This window comes from Sceloporus occidentalis, unplaced genomic scaffold (genome assembly GCF_023333645.1).
Source record: "Sceloporus occidentalis isolate IW3139 unplaced genomic scaffold, rSceOcc1.0.p SCAF_1, whole genome shotgun sequence".
Classification (NCBI taxonomy): Eukaryota; Metazoa; Chordata; class Lepidosauria; order Squamata; family Phrynosomatidae; genus Sceloporus; species Sceloporus occidentalis.
In genome coordinates this window covers 198841562-198862201 of record NW_028316981.1, presented here as the reverse complement: position 1 = coordinate 198862201, position 20640 = coordinate 198841562, and the positions used below count along the sequence as shown (strand labels likewise).

Genomic DNA, 20640 nt, shown 5'->3' with positions numbered 1-20640 from the left:
CACCCTCTCTGAGATAACTGAATGCATACTATTTTTGTACTTTGAACTCAGTTTGGTGCAACTGAGGAAAGTTGAGGACAAATGGGGAGAGTAGAAGAGAGGAACTGTGACATTTTAAAAGCAGCTGAAAAGGTGGAATTAATTATGACTGTGGGGTGAAACAGAGAGGCATCCAGAAGCCACTCCCAGCCCAATCACCCTGTGGCCACAGTGGACAGACACCGAGGCCCTGTTGGCACTTCCTGCCATGGTCCCAAATGGGCCATAGCAAGGAGCGGAAAACATCCACTCCTTTTGGGGCTGGTTTTGGGCTGCCTTCTGGATGCTCTGGGGCATGCATCATCTAAACGCCATGCCCTCAGAGTGGCCAGACACCACCCCCATCTGCTTATCTGTTTCAGGCCCATGTCTGCCAAAATGGGACAGCTAGAGGATCATGTCCAGTTAAGTTTCAGTTTCCAGTCCAATTAAATTCTATATATGGACTGCCTGAATACCCTGAAAGCACCAGTTCCTGTCCACTCTTGGAAACTAAGTAGGGTCAGCCCTGGTTATTACTTGTATAGGAGGTCATCAATGAGTACCAGGTGCAGTGGGTTATATTTCAGAGGAAGGAACTGGCAAAACCACCTGTGAGTATTCTTTGCCTAAGAAAATCCTCAATGGGGTCACCATGAGTCAACCTGATGGCACATGCCCAAAAACACATGGCATTATCTTGTGCTTCACCTCTGGAAAGAAAATATCTTGGACCATTCCTGGAGGATAAGGATAAGGTGTTAAAACTTTAGGCTGGGATTCAGTGTTAAATAATGCTTGTGAGAGTTCTGCCACAAACTCCAACAGTGTGAGCCCAGTGAGGATGTGACAGTGAAGTTCCACCTAGTTGCAATGAACCACAATAAAACCTCATCATATCTACTGCTTCCTTGAAATTTGAAATTGAAGTGGTTGAAAAAAGTAACTGAATTAAGCTGAGTACAAAGGGGGAAATTGGGCCAAGAAGAGAAGAAACTGAGACATTCTGAAAACAACTGAAAAAGTGGGTCACAAGATTAATTGGACTGTCATTGCAAAACTTGGATAGTTGTAGGATATGGGGAAGTAATATCTGAATAAGAGGCTGAGGGAGGCTATGAGTATCGGTGTGTGCAAACTAGTTTCTCATTTGGCTTGAGTCCAAGCTATTTCAAGAACTGTATCTCCCTGTATGAGCCCATTAGGGTTTAAGGATCATCTACAGAGACCCTCCTCTCTGCCGCACCACCTTCTCAGGTTCATTTGGTGGGAACAAGGGAGAAGGCCTTCTCAGTGTTGCTCCAAGACTTTGTAACTCCCTCCCTAGAGAGGCCAGGCTGGGCCCCTTCTTGGTCTCCTTCCTACAGCAGGTTAAAACATTTTTGTGCTGCCAGGCCTTTACAAACTCTGGAGGTTGGCCTTTTAATGCTTTGTTGTACTGGTTCTGAAGTTTTTTAAGGGTCTGTGGATGGCAGTGGAGGATAGGGATTCTTGGAGATGTCTCATCCACGGAGTTGCCATGAGTCGGAACTGATTCGAGGGCAGCTAACAACAACAACAAATAGAGGGTTTTTATTATTTGTAATGCATTTTAGTATTTTTGTTTTAATATAAGATTGTTTAATTGTATATTTTATACTTTCATTTAACTTTTGTAGTGTTTTTAATCTGTATTGTTTTAAAATGTTGTTATCCTCCTTCAATTCCATTATTGGGAGAAAAGCAGGATACACATGAATAACAATAACAACAACCACAACCTGGGAGCCCAGGTCCCAGACCACTTGTATGTCTGTCCATTGATGTGTAGCCTTTGTTCAGCCACTTGTTGCTATCTGTGGCCACTGTGGGCAAAAAAAAAATTCCCACTTCTACTTTATGGGACTACTGTAAGAAGTACTAATATTAATCATACTAGTAGAAATAGCAAGTAGAGTTGACAGAATATATGCAAATCAATTTGAACATGTGGGAATTTGATAGAAATACAGATCTTGTAAAACCCAATTGATTCCAATGTTTTTGTCTTTTCAGAGTTTCTCACATCGAGATGGAGGTGAGTGTTTATTTCTTCAGCCATTGACATATGTGTTATTGGTAGTAATATGGGAGGACACAACGAGAGCAGCTGTTGGCCATTCCACTAGTGAGCTCCGTACATTACTTTTTTTTCTGGCAAAGTAAAACCATGAATTGCCTCTCCTCAAAACCTTCAGGAGCAGTAAGTCACTTTTTAAATAGGTATCAGGGCCACTCTGCACTGTCTAGCATCACAAAATACCCCTATTATTAACAATGAATAGAGTACTTTCTGGCTGCTTCTGGAGCCCTTTCACATTACACAATTGTAGTGCTATGATTCCACTTTAATTACCAGGGATCCAAGCTGTGAAAGTCTGGATCTTGTGATTCAGTGGGACTCTACAGCTCTCTGGCAGAGAATTCTAAATACCTCTCCCTCCTCTGCAAATTCCCAGATTCTGTAGGCTGTTGCCATGGCAGTTAACTTGGAACATTAGTGCTACACTTGCATAGTGTGAAAGGGCTTCTGGTCTTTTGTTTCTGCTTTTTTGGCACAGTCCCAAAGAATCGTGAGGTAGAAAATTGCCCTGTACTGTGGTTGCCTACCGCTGCAGTTCAGGTAGAGTGATCAAGTGGGATCAAGTGGGTGGGAGAGACAAGATCTTTCCCAAGCCCAACATTCTACTTTAAAGTTTTGTGCTCTGCAGATAGTTCTGAAGCTGGAAATCAACAACAACAAACCAGCATTCTCAGATTGCAGGAGGATGGGAGGTTGCTGCAGGATTAGTAGGAGATGGGGGAATCTACTACCATTCCTAATAGCATTAGAGAAAGAACAATCTCAGTGGAGACCACAAGGTGGGGAATGAAGGTTTTCTCTTCTGTTTCACACACAGACATACACATACATAAGATAGTGGTGGTGGAAATGACAGTGGTGGTGATGGTGGCGGCTGCTATTACTACTACTACTATTACTATTATATTTCTTTCCTGCCATGTTGCAATACTAGGACTCCCAACACTTTACAAGAATTAAAAGAAAACATTTATAAACACAGGAATAAAAATATTTTTAAATTATTGTTAAAATACAGATAAATAGTACATAGAATTAAACTTCTTTAAAACAAATCTATTAAAAGATAAGAGATAAACCAGCAGAACAGCACATCCTTAAAAGCCCTTGTAGTCCATTCCCAAAAGCCTGTCAGAACAGAAATATTTTTACTTGCTGGCAAAATGACAACAATAGGCAGGGAGGGCAGGTTTAAACCATGTTATTATTATTATGATGCTTTATTTATATTGCACTGAAACATCATAGAAAGAGAGTTGGAGAAGGAGAGTAAGGGGCCATTCTCACTGGCAGCATTGCTCTGGAAGGAACTGGGAAGCTTCGGTTTCTCCCTCCCCAGATCCCTCCAGAAGCAAGTGCTGACTACCAATCAGGGGCGTTTTAACCCAAATGCCCTCTTGGGAGAAATTGGGTTTATGGTGAAGGTGCTTGGCTGTCAATCAAATTAGTTCCGTGATGGTCATAGGTGACGTTTGCAGCACTCATTGGGGCATCAGAAGTGTGCTTTCCGCCCCTCCTTTTTTTTAAAAAAAAGACCAGGCACCATTTATCAAATTTAAAAACCTCTGGTGTGTGTGTGGGTGTTGTGGGCATTTGGGTCAGTGCAGGTTATGATTTCCCTTGGCCCCATTTTCAACCCCAAAATGCAAGCTAGTGCCATCTCTGTATCCTGTATCCCACTCCCTTGCCACCCCAGCATGCCTCATACACAGGTAATAATAATAATAATAATAATAATAATAATAATAATAATGATTCCTCACCTCGGAATGTCAGAAAAGGATGCATTTTTTTTCTTTCCCTAGGCTACCCCTGAATTCTTTAGAGACAGTAGCAAAAGCTGTATCTATTTGCCAATTTGCCAAATTGGAAAGAGAAACATTGTAACATTTGCATTGGAGCATTCACATTGCAGCATTCATTCCAAAGGAAAAAAAGGTTTTTGCAAAGTACTCTTCTTGCAAAGGGCTCCAGAGGAAGCCAGATCTAAATATAGATCTACCCATTGCAAAAAATATGCGCATAGACAGAGAAAAATAATAATAATAAATAAAAAATAAAAGGGAAAAGGTCCCTGATGGATAGCAGAGGCTTGGCTTGCTCTGCCCCCCCCCCCCGACCTGCCCTGAATTGACCCTTCCTCCTGCTCACGTTCTATCTATATATCTGTATATCTATATATCTATTGCCAAAAACATGCGTATTTTTTGGCAAAAATAATAATAAAAAAATAAAAATAAAAGGGAAAAGATCCCTGATGGATAGCAGAGGCTTGGCTTGCTCTGGCCCCCCTGACCTGCCTTGAATTGACCCCGTCAGTCACCCCCTTTTTGTCTCCTGTCACCCTTTGCCTCCTGTCAGATTCCCCTTTTTCCTTTGGCTCTTTCCTCCTCCCCCTCCCCTCGGATGAGGGGAGGGAATGCTCTGCCCTCAACCCGCCCTCTGACCTTAATCCTTCCCTGAATTTGCCCCGATCATGATTGAGGGCAAGTTCATATTTCGCAGAACCTGAGTCTTTTCAGAAAAGATGGATTTTAGCCCAAATCTCGTTAGCCCGCGCTAAGGGGCATTTCCTTGTGCAAGCCTCGACATGGATTGTGACAGAATTGGGCCCAATATGAACTTCACGTGGAAGAATCGGTTTCAAAACCAGGTTAAAAGGTAGCGTGAATGGGCCTTAAGTAGGTGCACAGGCATGTTTCCCAGCTACTGCCACATGCAGCCCATGGGTTATGCCCCCATGTGCCATAATGAAGTTTTGATTTGCTATTACTCTACTACAGTTTTCAATCTAAAGTTCTACCTTCTCTACATACTGTGCCTTAAAATAATTCGGCTGGAATGGTTGTGGGAACACCTTCCCAAGGCCCTTAAGGCCAACAGCAAACTTGTCTTTGATTTCATTGCCTTCATATCAGAGAAATGTCCCAGTCCTACACATACCTAAGAGCAGCAGAATATAAATGTCTTAAAGAAATGTTTGGATCTTGATGTGATCAAATTGAACTTACTAGTAGTCGTATGGCTACCGCTAAGTTCAGTTTGCTCAGATCAGGATCCAAAGATTTATTTAAGACCTCAATACTAAATACATTTATCTGAAAATAAATCTTTGTCACTCATCAGATAGCTGCTTGGAAGATTGACCATGCTAGCTTGGAATGATAGGAATTGTAGTCCAAAATGTCTAGAAGTCAGCCGGGGGAAGGGGGGCTGATTTGTAATACATGTACTGCTACAGAATATGTTAAGACACCAAAGTTCTGAGTTTTGGGTCTAAAAGATCTGCTACAGACTCCAGTAAGCCACATACATCATTCTTTCATGAACCCATAATACTAACCACAGGTTAATATTCTAGAAAGAACAGGGGATGGGATGAGTTGTTTTTTTAATTTGTCTATAAGCATTTGAGTCAAGACTGGTGCAAAATTAGATGAAGTTTTCTTAGAATAACTGCAAAAAGGAGTTATCTTGCTAAAGGCAAGAGACCTTGTAAAACATACGACAGCTGTTCCTGGACATTGTGCAGTGATGTGCAGTATGTACTGATGTGCTATAAAGAATGGCATTGTGTCTCTGTTTTTGTGAGCAGCCTATAATATACAAGACAGAGATGTTTGTTCATTAGAATGTTCAAATTTGCATACCAAAGCAATAATAATAATAATAATAATAATAATTAGAACAGCAGCAGCACCATAATCCTGATACAATTTAGCTTTAGCTTCAGGTTCTCCATTTATAATTCACCTGATTCACCTTCTCTGTTAGTAAACTACTGTTTGTTGTATTGATATAATACAGTGTGACAGGGGTGGGAATCATGCAGATCTTCAGAGGTTGTTGGACTGCAACTCCCAGTATTCCTCACCATTGGCTGTACTGGCTACAACTAGTAGTCCAATAACTCTTGGCTGCCTGATTTGCACCCAAGCTTTAGGCTTTCTTGCTCACAGCAAACTAAGATTAATTGTCAGAAGGAAAGTACAGCTCCAGGAGATAAGAACTGGAACACCAGAAGCCCATTAATCAAAGTCTAGCCAGTTTACTGTACTGTTCATTACTGAACAGTGTGTTCTGTGATTGCCTTCTTCAAACAAAATTAAAGGCACCATACATCAATTGAAAATCACTGTAAGAGACATCTCGACATTTTTACCAGAATGTTTATCTGTTAATGTAATATTGCTACAATTCTGGTTTAACACTTGGTTTAATGAATAAAGCAATCAATCCTAGATTTCCTCATTCTTTATAAGTGTGTGTTGTTGTTCAGTGCCTTTAAGTCATTTCTGACATACGGCAACTGTAAGGCGAGTTTATTGTGGGGATTTTTTGGCAGGTTTCTGCAGAGAGAGGTTGCCATTGCCTTCCCCTGATGCTGAGAGAATGTGACGTGCCCAGGGTCACCCAGTGGGTTTCCATGGCTGAGCTGGGATTCAAACCCTGGCCTCCACAGTCCTAGTCGAACACTCAAACCTATTGTTATTTAAGTTTATTGCACAGAGCTTGGAGAACAGGAACGGAGTGGAACGGGAAGGGAATGGGAATGGGAATGGGGGGGATGCATATTATCACATGGGAGAATGCTGCAGATGCTGCCAGGAGTCCCCAGTCCGTTCCCCATCCATCCCTCAGCAGAATGTTCTGCAGATGATTCTGGACAGTTCTTCAAAATCAGCTGCTGTGAGATGGATGAGGAATGGACTGGGGACCCCCGGTGGCATTGGTGGCGTTCTCTCATGTGATAGTATGTGTTTTTCCCCTGTTCCATTCCCTTCCCATTCCCTTCCGCTCCGTTCCCATTCTCCAAGCCCCGTGCCATAAACTTATTTGTTCCAGGCATTGAATCCTAAACATTCAGTAAAATTCCAGTTTCAACATTTCAAAGCAAAACAGAATTAATTTGAAGTGTGCACATCAAAAACATTTTTAATAGGGCCCAGATTGGGGCTATTAATTTTGTTACTGTAATTTGCGACACCTATTTGTTTTTTTTTAAGTTGTTAACATTACTGTTCTTTACTAAAAGGGTTAGCACGTCACTTCTGCATTACTTTTTATATTTTAAAAAATTTCAAATGGCTCCCAACCATCACAACAACACTTTCAGAGTAATGATGAAATATTACATATTATACTACTGAACTAGTTTTGAAAATCCATATCATGGTTATTTCCTCATTACCCATCTTCTAATAGTTTGATGCAAAAAATAAGGATCCCATTCCGGGAAAATGGCAGAATAGAAATTCAATCAATCAATTAGTCAATAATATTTTTTACTTGTAATGCCTTATTTTGAAGCCATGAGGCAGTCATAAGCTCACCTATTTAAATGATGATATGCTATTCATTTCTGGTGAGTTATTCTTGTCTTTTCCTATGTAGACTCAGTGGGTGTCATAGGACGTCTGATTTCTAGAACATTTTTGGGAATGCTGTATAGCTTTTAGCTGGCCACAGTTACCCATGTACTGATAACATCTTTGTTTTCAAGAAGGAATGATCTTCAGTTTAATAATGTTTAGGCTACAATTTTTTTACATTTCATAAACAGAAGAAATCATTGCATAAAAAGAGTTAAGTGAATGCTTTTGGATACCAAATCTCAATATATCTAATATTCCATGATTAAGCCATTCCTCGTAGTTGCCCATGATTTACCAAGTTTTTGCTTAGGCCTAGCCTAGCACACCCAACTATGTTCTTTTCCCATAACAATAATTATTATATTATATCAATAAGTTATTGCTGTTGTTGTGTGCCTTCAAGACATATCTAGCATATGGCAAACCTGAGGCAAACCTGTCACAGGTTTTCTTGGCAAGATTTGTCCAATGGAGGTTTGCCTTTGCCTCCCTCTGAGGCTGAGAGAGTGTGACTTGCCCAAGGTCACTCAGTAGATTTCTGTGGTGAAGCAGGGATTCAAACCCCAGTCGCCAGAGTCATGCGACATGCCAATGTTCAAACCACTACACCATGCTGACTCTGTGCCTGCTCTCATCTCCTCCCCTAAAGTCTGGAGCATCTGTTAGTTGTCCTGTAGGAGGTGGTACATCCCCTGTGGTAATGTCCAATTCCATCCATAAGGGTATTAAAGGGTTCTCCCCCCTCTTGTTTTTCATGGGCTAAGGGAACACCCAACTCATGAAAGCTACCCACATGGTATGGCCTGCAGGAGTTCCTTTAATCCCTGTGAATAAGAAATTATTCCAAAAGTAGTTAATCACACAGTTGCTCATTTTTGGTCACAGGCACTCTACCAGAAATGTGCTAAAATGTTCAAAGGCTAAACAGGATGTTGAGCTGCCATTGGCGTAGCCTTGTCCGAACAGAAAGCACCATTGAAAATTAAGTTTTAAAAATTCTAATAGGCATACTGGCAGCACCTGGAAAGACTTGATGTTACACATGACCAAGTTCACCCTGAAGCCTGATGCCTTTATCATTCATGCTTGAAAGGATGACTAGTCAGCTGAGCACAAGGAAGGGTCGGCTGCATGATTAAGAGAGCCTTCCTTGGAGAGATAGGTTGTTTATAAGCCTGGATTTGGACACCACTCCCAGGAATAAAATGACCAGCATCAGTGCTGAGAGAACTGTTGGCAGGCCCAATATCCTGCCCTCATTCTGGAGCCATTTAGGAAACCTAAGGTCCCACCAGTGCAATGCCTTGATGCAATGATGGTGGCATGGCACCCAAGCTGCCTCAAAACAATTCTGGAACCCTGGAATTAGTCATGCAAGAGCAGGGGTCAACTCCTAGCATCTACTGTTGCTGCCCACCTGGTTAATCCTTACCTTGACTGCCACAAAGTGCACAAGCCGTATCACCAGGGAAGGCCAACCGAGGAGCTCCACTTGCCAGTGCAATCTGTATGTCCTGCCTGCCCAGCCACATTGAGGCTGACTCATGCATAAACAGACCATATATGCCTCAGCTCAATTCACATCTTTTGAGACATGATTTCATATCTCTCTCACAAGATTTCAGCCCTGAAGCCTGGCAGTCATCCAAATTTGAAACCTCTTCTTTTCTACTGCTGTGCTGAAGTGGCGTTCAAACCAGGTCAGGACAGCAAGTTTTCTGCCACCTCCTTTCTTACAGCAGCTTCTCTGCCCTTCACAGGATGACAGTTAACAGGAGCTTAGTTAGATGATAGCAAAACATGTATGTAATGCTGCATTTAAAGACTGGAAATGATAGTTAGTGCAAAATAACAGCAGCACTGTTTAGGCTGGAATCTCAGTGTGGAATACAGTTGCCCTTCTGTATCCATGGATTCTTTATCCACGGATTCATGCATCCGTGGTCTGAAAATATTCAAAAATATATACATTCCAAAAAGCAACCCTTGATTTTGCATTTTTATATAAGAGACATTATTTTACTATGCCATTATGATTCTATGATTATTTTACTATGCAACTTGAGCACCCACAGATTTTGGTATCCATGGGGGTCTTCAAACCAAACTTCAACAGATACCAAAGGCCAACTGTGTGTATGCCAGGTCTAAAAGACCCCCAATAATAATAATAATAATAATAATAATAAGGCTCAAGGTACAACATGTTAAAATACAAAACACAATTAAAAATAACACATAAAACCAACAGTTAAAATACAATACTATAAAACCATTAAATATGCTCATATAATATACCAATTTAAAAGTAATGATTTAAAATTGACTGGGTTGGCCTGCCAGAAGAGATATGTCTTTAGTAGTGTTTTAAAAGTAGTCAGTATTTTCACCTGTCATATCTCCTCCAGCAGGTCATTCCACAGTCTGGGGGAAGCAGATGAAAAAATCCTCTGGGAAACTGTTGCCAGTCCCCAATACAAAAAAGGTCAATTTTCCAGAGGACCTGAGTGTACAGGGCAGATTGAATAGGTGAAGGCAATCCTGTAGGTAACCTGAAACAAAACCATGTAGAGCTTTTAAGGTAATAACCAACACCGTGTATCTTGCCCTGAACATAATTGGCAGCCAGTGGAGCGCTTTTAAGATTGGCGTGATGTAATCATTCGTGGATGTACCCGTTATCAATCTGGCTGACATATTCTGGATGAGTTGTAGTTTCCCAATTTGGTACAGAGGTAGCCCAATGTAGAGCACATTGCTGAAGTCCCGCCTTGAGGTTAGCACTGCATGCACTACCATCTAAACCTTCCAGTTATAGGAAGGGGCACAGTTGGCATATCAGCCAAAGCTGATAACAAGTAACAACTATATTAGTTGTCTTTCTGTTTCTGAGCACAATTAAACATGCTGGTGTAATCTAGAAAGACATAAACTTCAGGGTTCAGGATACCTAAAGCACTGGCTGCTTCTGCGTGAATCTGTTTAGTCATTTAGATCAACTACAGAGACATTTCTTTGGGCTCACACACCAACAGAAATAGGGCAGTGGGTGAGCAGGGACATGGACTGGCATCCTGTTTGTGAATTATGGTAGTATAAATCCAGTTTGCACTATCATAATCCACTTTTTGGGAATTTTGAAATTCTTTACTTGGTGACCAAAATCAAAATTTGCAGCCTCCTCCCTTCATGGTTATCTCCATGTTGTAGGGGGACTGGCAGAGATGCATGTACTTTCCTGAAGCTGAATGAAGTCAAAGGATATCATCTGCTGGGACTGTCCAAAGAACTCCACAGGTCCCTGTGCAAATACCTGTTGCAGTATTTTTAGATACAGGGAAATACCTTGATACATCTCCACTGGTCCCCTAGGTCTCCAACAGCATGGAAATGACTTGTGTTATAATGGGCTGCATCATTTAAAAGCTGGGGGGCATAGATACAGGCATACCTGTGTGCCTGAAGTAAATCTCCCAATGCAAGATTTCAGCTATAATCTTTTCTGTGGTTCTACAAAGAGTTTCACTTGACAACTGACTTTATTCTCTTTTCAGTGTCCGGTTGTTGTTGTTGTTTTGATGTTTTAACTTCCCTGGTACTACACAGTTGCCACTCCAGTGTAGAAAACTAAATAGTGGTTTTAAAAAAGTTACTCATCTAGAGCACAACTCTCAGAATCATCAGCTAGCTGTAACTGATTCCTGATTTTCCATTATAAACCATTTTGTGCACAACCAGAGGATTTTGCTTAAGTACACTTTTTGTGCACAAAACAATTCTTTCTACATGAAAAACCAAGGGTTTTGCACAAAAGACAAACAAAATTCTCACTTAGAAGTCCCCAATGCAAAAAAGAAAGAAAGAAAGAAAGATGCACAAAACCTCACAGAATCTCCTTTGACAGAGAGAAAAGTTTTGAAAATATTTGTTCTTGCATGCTAGAATGCAGTAATAAAGATTTATGTCTGTAGCTAACTGAAAGTTATTTAGACACTGACATAATTGTATTCTTTTTACCCAGTGAGTTTAGCAAACTAGCCCTGTATTCTCCACTGTTATTTCTAAACTGTCTTCAAAGGCAAGTCTACAAATGCAGACATTCACTAGTGTAGTTAGGAAGCTACCTGGGAATGGATAATTGAGGCCAGGCTTTCTCCATTCAAGAAGATTCTCTGTGTTAAAATGTTTAAGAACTGCTTTCTTACTTTTGTAGGCTACATAAAACCCATTTGGTAAAAGAAGAATAAATCAGTGTTACTGCACTAAAGCCCCATGAAAATATAATTAGCTATATCAGAATGCAAGTATTACTTAGGTCTTTACCACATGAGCCCCATTCTCACCGCAGTTGCACTTGCCAATGCAAATGTTTGGATTCACCACATGTCTCTGCAGCTGTATGACTGCCACCATTATGTTTTCATCCTGATTCCACCTTAACCACATCTTCCTGCCTTATGCCCTACTTAACATATGTTCCATTTTTTTAAATTGTATTTTTATTTATTTTTATATTCACTTTTCTGTGCAGTTCCAGACCTCTGCTACTGTGCTTTAAGGTTTTTTTAAAAAAAGAAAAGAAAAAAGAAGAAGAAAAGAAAAAAGAGTTAGGGAAAGGCTCCTTGCTGGGTTTCCCCATCAATGAAAGTGAACCCTTAATGATGCTTGGAGAAATGCAGTAGCAACAGATCAGAAGTGACATTGTGTGATGGGTGTCACCAAAGCTGCTTTTTTCTGGGTCTAATTGCATTTTAAAAGCCACATGTAGTAATCTCCTTAGTAACACATGTAGCTATAGAAGAAAATTAACACATGCACAAAGCTTATGAATAAAAAACCTATAATTTTTACTACACTGGAAGGAACTCACACCTTAGCAATGAAAACTATTATTCATGCTAGAGATATATTGTACATTATTCATTCTTCGTGTTAGGCAAGATTGGTTTGTATTGTATTTTTATTTTCAGAGGTCACTGACCTGATAAAATCTAGAACCTCGTGACATGTTTTTTGTGTGCACACAACTAAAAATATTTTAGTCATCTGGCCTTTCTGTCCCACCACACACACACACACACACACACACACACACACCACTCAGCTACTGAATGGCAGTCAAAGCACAATGACTCTGCTTTTTGCTTGTTTTGATCCAATTATGTAGGATAAAGCTTCTGATGGCTATTGTTCAAGATGAGAAGTTAGGAACTTTGCTGTCTAAGCAGTGAAGCCTCTGGGGTCCATAAGGCTATATCTAATTCTATTTCCTGTTCTCTAACAACCAGATGCAGTAAATTACATATACTCCCAGATCCCCGAACTCACATCCCTCTATTCACGAGCCGCAGAGTCAATTCCTGGGAAAGACAGGACAAGCAGGGTAACTGGTAAGTCTCAGCAGAGCACCATTTATTCTTTCAGCCCATAGACTATACCTTAACTTTTTAAAACATCATTAGATTTCTTGGGACTAACACCCAGCAGCATTTTAAGTTGAAGGAAACAACGTAATTACTTGACATCACTAGCAGGCAACCTAAAGAGATGTTTCTCTATGTTCTGTCTATTTATCTTCTATCTATTCATCTGTCTTTATTTATTTATTGAATGGTTAAAGCTTCAGTGAGTTAATGTGAGAGAAAAGACATTTCAAACATGCATATAAACCATCAAATAGGAACACTAAGCCATTTTGTTCTGGCTGCTCAAAAATATATGCAGGAGGACCATTCGAGATAAGCTTATTATGCAAACATTAACATAAGCCTGACTCTAGGAGTAATGGTAAATGACTGTGAGTACAAGAAAAAAAGACGATTAAGGCATGATAAGGTATCACTGAAATCAGTGGTCATGGGCACAAAGAAAGGTCTAAAAACTTGATCCTGTACTTCTTTTACTTCAATGTTCCATTGCATTTAATGGCGCTTGATACAAAGTTAGTATTTGTAGAACTGCAGCCTACATGTCATAGATCTCAATGAAACTCAGTGACAGGCATGCCAAAAATAGCAGCAACATTAAATATGGCTTTCTCTTAGAAACACCTGAAAATGAAAATGACTCTCTGTCAAGTCTTCATACAAAGACTCAAATGTAGATTTGAAGCAAAAAAATTGAATCTAAATGTCTTTGTTTTCAGACATAATAGATGTTTCAAGTGTTTGGAAAAACAATTGTGAAACAGACAGAACACAAAGGTGTCCAACTCTTTCGAGGGGTAGAATCCAAAAGAACCCAAGTCTCATCAACACTAAATGGATTATTGTTTTTATGCTTAGGAGCCCACAATTTCATTGGCTGAGAACTGGGACGATACCACTGTGTGCAGCAATACCCCCAAAACTATACAGTATAACTTAATCTGTCTTTAAAAATATTGTGAAAAATTAATAGATTGGGTAGTTCTCAGTTTCTTATTTTTTTTCTTTCTTTCAACTGAACACAAATTATTGCATTTCATTTATTTGTTTTGAATATGAATTCCAGAATTTCATGTACAGTTATTCCTTTGAATTCGCTGACTTCCCCTTTGTAGTTTTGAATTTCTGTGGATGGGAAGCCAGGAGGCACAAAATGTGATGTGTGCAGGAGCGTGCGGCCATTAAAAACAATGGGGTTGCAATATTTGCACTTTTTCCGATTCGGGAGGGGGATCCAGAGCATATCCCCTGTGAATCAGAAGTCACGACTGTAGTTTTATATGTACGAAAAAGAGTATGTCTCTGTTAGAGTTTCTTCAAGTCAGTGGAGAGATCTTTGTTCTGTCTCCACATAAGGAAAAAACATGGACAAAAGGGTTGGGGTCTTAATAACATGGCTACATCTATCTAAAATGTAATATAAACAGTGGGTTAATAAGGGACCTCACAATTCCTGCTTACAATTCTTCCTCCACACAACTGGTTGAGAACATAATTTTACAGAAAATGCAATGATAAATATTAAGAAAACTGTGAAAAAAGATTGGGGGCAGTATATAGTCAAAGAAGCTGAATTTCGGGCAGTGGGTGACAAAAATCTTATTACAGTAGAAAGTTATTTTTTAAAATATATATTTTGGTCTGAAAACATTTATCTTAAGCGTGAGTAAAATTTTTGACATGAATGATTTTTATGATACTTAGGCTGCAGTCTTAAGAATACAAAGAAGGTATATTAGAAAGTGACTCTCACTAAAGTGACTTAGTCCTGGAATGTAAATGGATGTACGACTGCAACATTACATGTGAAATATACAAAATGAGTGCTCAGTTTGTGATACAGAGGGTGGCTCACACAGTGTGATGTTGACCTGGTGGTATGGTACATGGAGTAGTTTAATGGACTCACACAACTGATGGGTCAGATTCAACATTGCTCTCCAGAGGGAATTGTACCCAGAATCTCTTGACCAACATGGATAGTTGTCATATATCCTGGCTGATTTTGGGAATTGTAGCCCTTCTCCCAAAACTCTTTCCAAGCTCTGTTGAGGACAAACAAGAGAGAACATCTGCTGTCCTCATGTCCTCACTTGTAAGTTTCCCAAGGTCATCTGGATAGCTTCATGATAATGGCGTCATAAGAGAGTCTTGATCATCTGGTCTAATCCAGAAACTGTTTGTTGTATTATGGAACACACTGTGCAAATTGTAGAAGAGCAGTTGCTAACTGTTGGCCCGCAATAGTTGGATCTAGTCCCAGAAGTGGTTTTACCTTGCTTCTTTCAGTGCTTCTGCCACATATATTATCAAAACTGTTCACAGTTTCATTTTTAAGGAAGAGAAATTGGATACCTTCATAGGATTTTTTTTATCCTCACTGTAGGGTTTCTACATCACACAGGACTCTTTCAGGAAATCCACCTTTTTGCTGCCTCTCCTCTATATCTGTAAACACCTTACTGCTAGATACGAATGGGAGCGTCTTTGTATTTCCAACCCATGTCAATTTCTCAAGTGTTCACTCATAAATCCATTTTATTTGGCATTCATCTGCAGTTCAAAAGAAATCAGTAATAATATTGATGTTACAACCCATGTTTGAGTATGTATTCCTAAATATGTTTTCTCTTAAAATGCAAACTTCTGAACCTATTTTTTCTAAAAGCACTCAAAATATGTTTTATCTCAAAATATATATTGTCAAGCTGAGAACTGTTCCCAAACTGAGTGCTTGAGTTGAATGTGCAAATTTGAAAGTGCAAATTCTGGTGGAATAGCCACATCCTGAACCATACATTATTCCAGCATGTGCAGATCAGAGCAGTATACATCAGAATCTGTAGAGACATAACTGTTCAAACATCTTTCCTTCCTGGTGATGCTGTCTTTTTTTACAGAGCCAGTAATATGCCACTGAGAATACAGAAATTAGCCAACACCAACATAGATTAGGTAGCCCCTGCTAGACCAAATAAACCAATTAAAACCATGTTGCTTAATATATCTTCAGTAGCCAGCATGGTGCAGCAGTTTGAGTGTTGTGCTAGTACTCTGGGATCTCATGGTTTAAATCCCTGCTTAGCCATGGAAACCCACTGGTTGATGCTGAGCAAGTCCCCCTCTCTCAGCCACATAGAAGAGCAATGACAAACTCTCTCTATAGGTTTTGCCAAGAAAACCTATGGTAAGTTCACCCTATGTCCGAGTAAATGTGAAGACACATAACAACAAATCCTTTATCATACCAATGAACACAGCAGAATGCTTGGAATAACAAATGCATAACTTCATTACATTACTATTGTAAGTTAATGGAGAATAACTTTGCTCCTTTGTGGTGCAATTGCATCTTTTTGTTTACTTTTAAAGTTGCATGGTGTGACTTCACTGAGTGGTGGACGAGAACATCCCATGGTTCAAGTGTTGGCTTGTGTTGTGCCTTGTGTATCTGCCTCTTATAATGTTGTGGGTATGGAGATGGTGGCAGTGTGAATGAGAGGGGAATGTGTTTTATACCACAGACCTGTGACTTATAGTATGTTAAACAACTAGGGGTCCAAACAGACAGGCCAAAATAAAGCTGCTTCGGGTCACTTTGGAGGTATGCTATTTAAATGACACATGCATCTTAAGAGGCCAGAAGCTGCGCCAAAGCTGTGTTCCAATCCTTAGGACTGGAGCGTGGCTTTGGCGGGACATCTGGCCTCTTAGGATGCATGCATCATTTAAACAGCATACTTCCAAAGTGACCCGAAGCAGCTTTATTTTGGCCTGTCTATTCAGGCCCTAAGTAACTAAAAGTGACTTTTAGAAAGCAACCATTTATTTCTAGTTCTCCAAAAGTAACACATTTTCAGATAGTTGAAAATAGTAACTAACTACTGGAGGGGCTTTAACTGCAACTAATTCTTTTATAAAGTACCTTTCCAAGCTCTGAGAGTTTTGTGTTGGGTCAAGGTATTTTGAATGCATTCATTGTGGCCATCTGGACTGAAATTCTCATGAAACAGCACAGTAAAATCACCCACAACTGGTTGTGAATGCACAAGTAGTCATTATCCTTCCTTGACATGTTAGTTAAATCCATTGAAATGGCAAGATGTTTTCTTTTACAAACTAGATCACAGGCAACCTAGTCCACTGCAAATCAGTACTCTTTCAAACATATGAGCATGCCTGTGACAAATGCTTCTTTCTATTCTTTCTTTACTTATACCAATTTATTAACTTATTTGCTTTTAGAAGGTAGTTTACAGTCTGATTCTATGTACACAAGTAAGCCAAATTCAGTGAGCTTTGGCCAACAGTAGCCAGTTAAAATAGAATTCACTTAAGATAGAATGTAACTATGCACAGGTTTTTCTTTAAAACATGCGGTGAAATACAGGGCACTGAGAGATTTACCTGTTCCCCCTCCTAAAGAATCTAAGCTGTGCCCTGCTCCACATCACTAGAATGCATAGATTAAAATATCCCCATTGGTACCAGGGGATTTAGCCATTTGTATAAGGCAGTGGTTCTCAGCCTTTCTTTCTCTCCATGAAACAGTCTACTTTTTTTCTTGAGAAGGATTCTTATATGTTTACCAGGCAAACTTGCATGAAAGACATACAATTTGTAGTAGTTTTGTTTGGCCTAAACACAACTAAACATAACCCATAATTCCATTAGAAGCTATTCTTCTTTGTTAGACTAAATGACTCCTCAAGCCACCTTCTGCTTTAGGCATTAGGAGCCATTGGAGCCATTTATACTTCAACATTCTAAAAGCAGGGTTGTGTATAATGTATACTATAAATGTTAGCTCAAGCTGAGTAGCCCAAGAAGGTTTACATTACTTCCTTTATTTGCATAGATCTGTTTCAGCTGGTGATAGAATAGGATCCTATATAGGGCACTGAAGTTAACACCTGACTATTAGAATTCTTTTTGTGAAGTTGTTTTGGCTTCTGAGATTGTGCCAGAACACAATGACACCATCCCTATTTCTTCTGCAGCTATACATTGCTTGGTTAATTAAAGATGAAATTCCTGGCAAACTGTACCACATCCTGCAGTTTCTCTGCACACTTGCAAAATCACATAACATACACCCTGCTTTTATCTATACATTGGTATATCGGTTAAAATATATCCACACTCCTTGATCCTTGTTAACAGTGATGCTATAAGCTATAAATCTCCATCTTTGGATGCTACAGAGGAGCTCATCCTGATGTGGATGCCAATTGGCACCTTCCCCATCCCAGTGCCCTCCAGAGATGTTGTACAACAAATCCCAATGGCCTACCATACATGACCATTGAGTGTGTTGGGTAGAGGTAGATAAGAGTTGTAATGCAACCTATCTGGCACTGTGGCACTGACAAACACCTGAAGGCACCTCTGAAACTGCTGAAGATATTCTCTGTGTCACTGGACATTCCCACATGACCCTCAGTGCTTTATGCAGTTCAAAAGAATTAACAACCGGTTCTATCTATTTTCTGCCCAAATGTGTACATGTTAACCAAAAGTTTTTAATTGTTATATGATTCATCATTGGAAAAATGTATGTGGATGTGTGCTTGCCTGCCGTAGAGGGGACTGGGGGGATTGGGGCCTGGTGCTCTCCAGATGACATTTCCTCTCACTCTCACTGTCATTCTCTGTTGCTCTTCCTCCTATCTTCTTTCTTGCCTGCATTTTCTTCCCCCAAGGAGACTGCCTGCAAGGCAGAAACTGACTCCTTTTCTCCTCTTCCTTAGCTATTCCTGGTGGCTGCTGTGACAGAGCCAAGGCTAGATGGGAAAGCTTTGGCTTGCTGTGGCTGCTGTTGCTGGAGGGAGCTGCTGGGAATGAATCAAAGCATGTTCTAGTCAGGGGGAGACACAGCAATTTTCTGCCCACACATAGGTGGGTCTGCAAACCTGACAAATTTTAACAACCTGTTTGGGTGAGCTGGTGTGAACCAGCTGATTGTCAGTACTGCAGCCAAAGCTTGCATAATGGGCACGGACATAGGCCTTAACATTCCCGATGGAGACAAGGTTGTAGATTTCTTTGTTTGTTGCACCTAACACAGATAATGTGAGGAAGTTATCTGTTCTGAAAGTATGACTAGCACCAGTTGCATTGACTGATCTAGAATAACAACTGCTTCTCTTTGTAGTATCCACCACATTTCTAACCTAGACTGCTTGGCACTGTAGGGAACAGCTTCTTTGGGGGAACAGTTGTCTGCTTGTCTGTTTGGCAATTAACCATTCACATGCTTTTTGTTGTTGTAACATGCACTTCCTCTCTTCTTTCCATTCAAGCTTTATACAGCATGGAAATTAATGTGGAGAAAGACAAACAGACAGGAGAGACCAAGATTCTCTCTACATCCCCCATTGGCCTAGAGGCTGCCCATCAAAGAGGAATCAAAGTCTATGATGATGGTACCAAAGTAGTCTATGAGATGCACTCTGGAGGCACAGTGGTAGAAAATGGAGTGCATAAATTAAGCTCAAAGGATGTAGATGAACTTATTCAGAAGGCCGGACAATCAGGCATTAAAGGAGGGACTGTATCAATAGCAGATGGAACCCTCAGCCACACAAAGGAACAGATTCTTTTCAAGGAAGCAAAACTAGAGATGGTGCGCAAGCCTAGCAAAAGGCATTCCGGGAATCCTCGACACCAAGCAAAACTCTCTGGGGATGAAGTTCCCGAAGCCAGCACCGACCACCCAGTAACAATGATATTTATGGGTTACCAAAATATTGACGATGAAGATGAGACAAAAAAGGTGCTGGGCTATGATGAGACAATCAAGGCCGAACTCGTCCTCATTGATGAAGATGATGAAAAGTCATTACGGGAGAAGACGGTGACTGATGTGTCCACCATGGATGGGAATGCTGCTGAGCTGGTTTCTGGGAGACCCTTGTCGGACACAACAGAGCCCTCCTCACCAGAGGGGAAAGATGAAAGTCTCCCAATGGAAAAAATCCCAGGTACAGAAAAGAAAAAGCGCTGTCAGTGCTGTATTGTCATGTGACCACCTCTTCCTTTCTTCCTCTTCTTCCGAGCAGCTCGTGCTCCATCACTCCCTTAGACCTCACTGTATTTTTTTTCTAACTGCAATACTGTGAACTGGAAGTGACTGCCTCCATTGCCTTGCAGTTGGGTTGCTCTGTTTTTTCTAGTTCTTCAAGGGAGATGAATCCTGGAAAGTATGATTTCTCACCAAATGCACTGTTTTAGGTTTGTTTTTTAAGGGTGAGAGAGAAAAATGAAAGTAGACACACATACACAGAAACACTTTCATGTTTGAAAACAGATCTATCTCTATCTATATATAATATATGAATATGCATACATGGATGTGTGTTGATATATGCATATTTATGTATTGCATATATTTATGAAACATATAAATGTATATGAAGAATTGTTTTTCTATATCAAGCAAGTGTGATCAGCCTCCAAGGATTTTGCAGGACTCTTTTAAGTGTCACGTCCATGTGAGCCTTAAACTGCATTTTAATGTTCTTTTTTTAAAAAATAATAATAATAAATAGGTTTTATTTTTTACTGGGGCATGTTGTTTTGATATCACAAAATTCATGCCCTTCCTTCCACCATGGATTTTACAACTTGTTTTTTTTTTTTCTGAACTCTGGAAGCTGTTCGATAAGGTTTGCTCTCAGAAAAGTTCTAGGAAATCTACTAAGGTTGAGAAGAAAGAGCA

The 20640-nt window shown here is 40.1% G+C and overlaps 1 protein-coding gene across 4 annotated transcripts in view; it reads left to right on the top strand.

The window, feature by feature from the left end:
- PALM2AKAP2 (PALM2 and AKAP2 fusion) overlaps window positions 1–20640 on the top strand; it is a 320690-nt gene that overhangs the window by 132959 nt on the left and 167091 nt on the right. For 2 of the 4 annotated variants that reach the window (XM_089488588.1, XM_089488587.1), the window contains exons 5-6: window positions 2053–2074; window positions 12783–12884. In XM_089488588.1, coding sequence (XP_089344714.1) covers window positions 2053–2074; window positions 12783–12884 — 124 coding nt within the window. Of the gene's footprint in view, window positions 1–2052; window positions 2075–12782; window positions 12885–19222; window positions 20032–20640 lie in introns of those variants that run through there. The other 2 variants (XM_089488592.1, XM_089488591.1) reach the window with 2 other exon arrangements.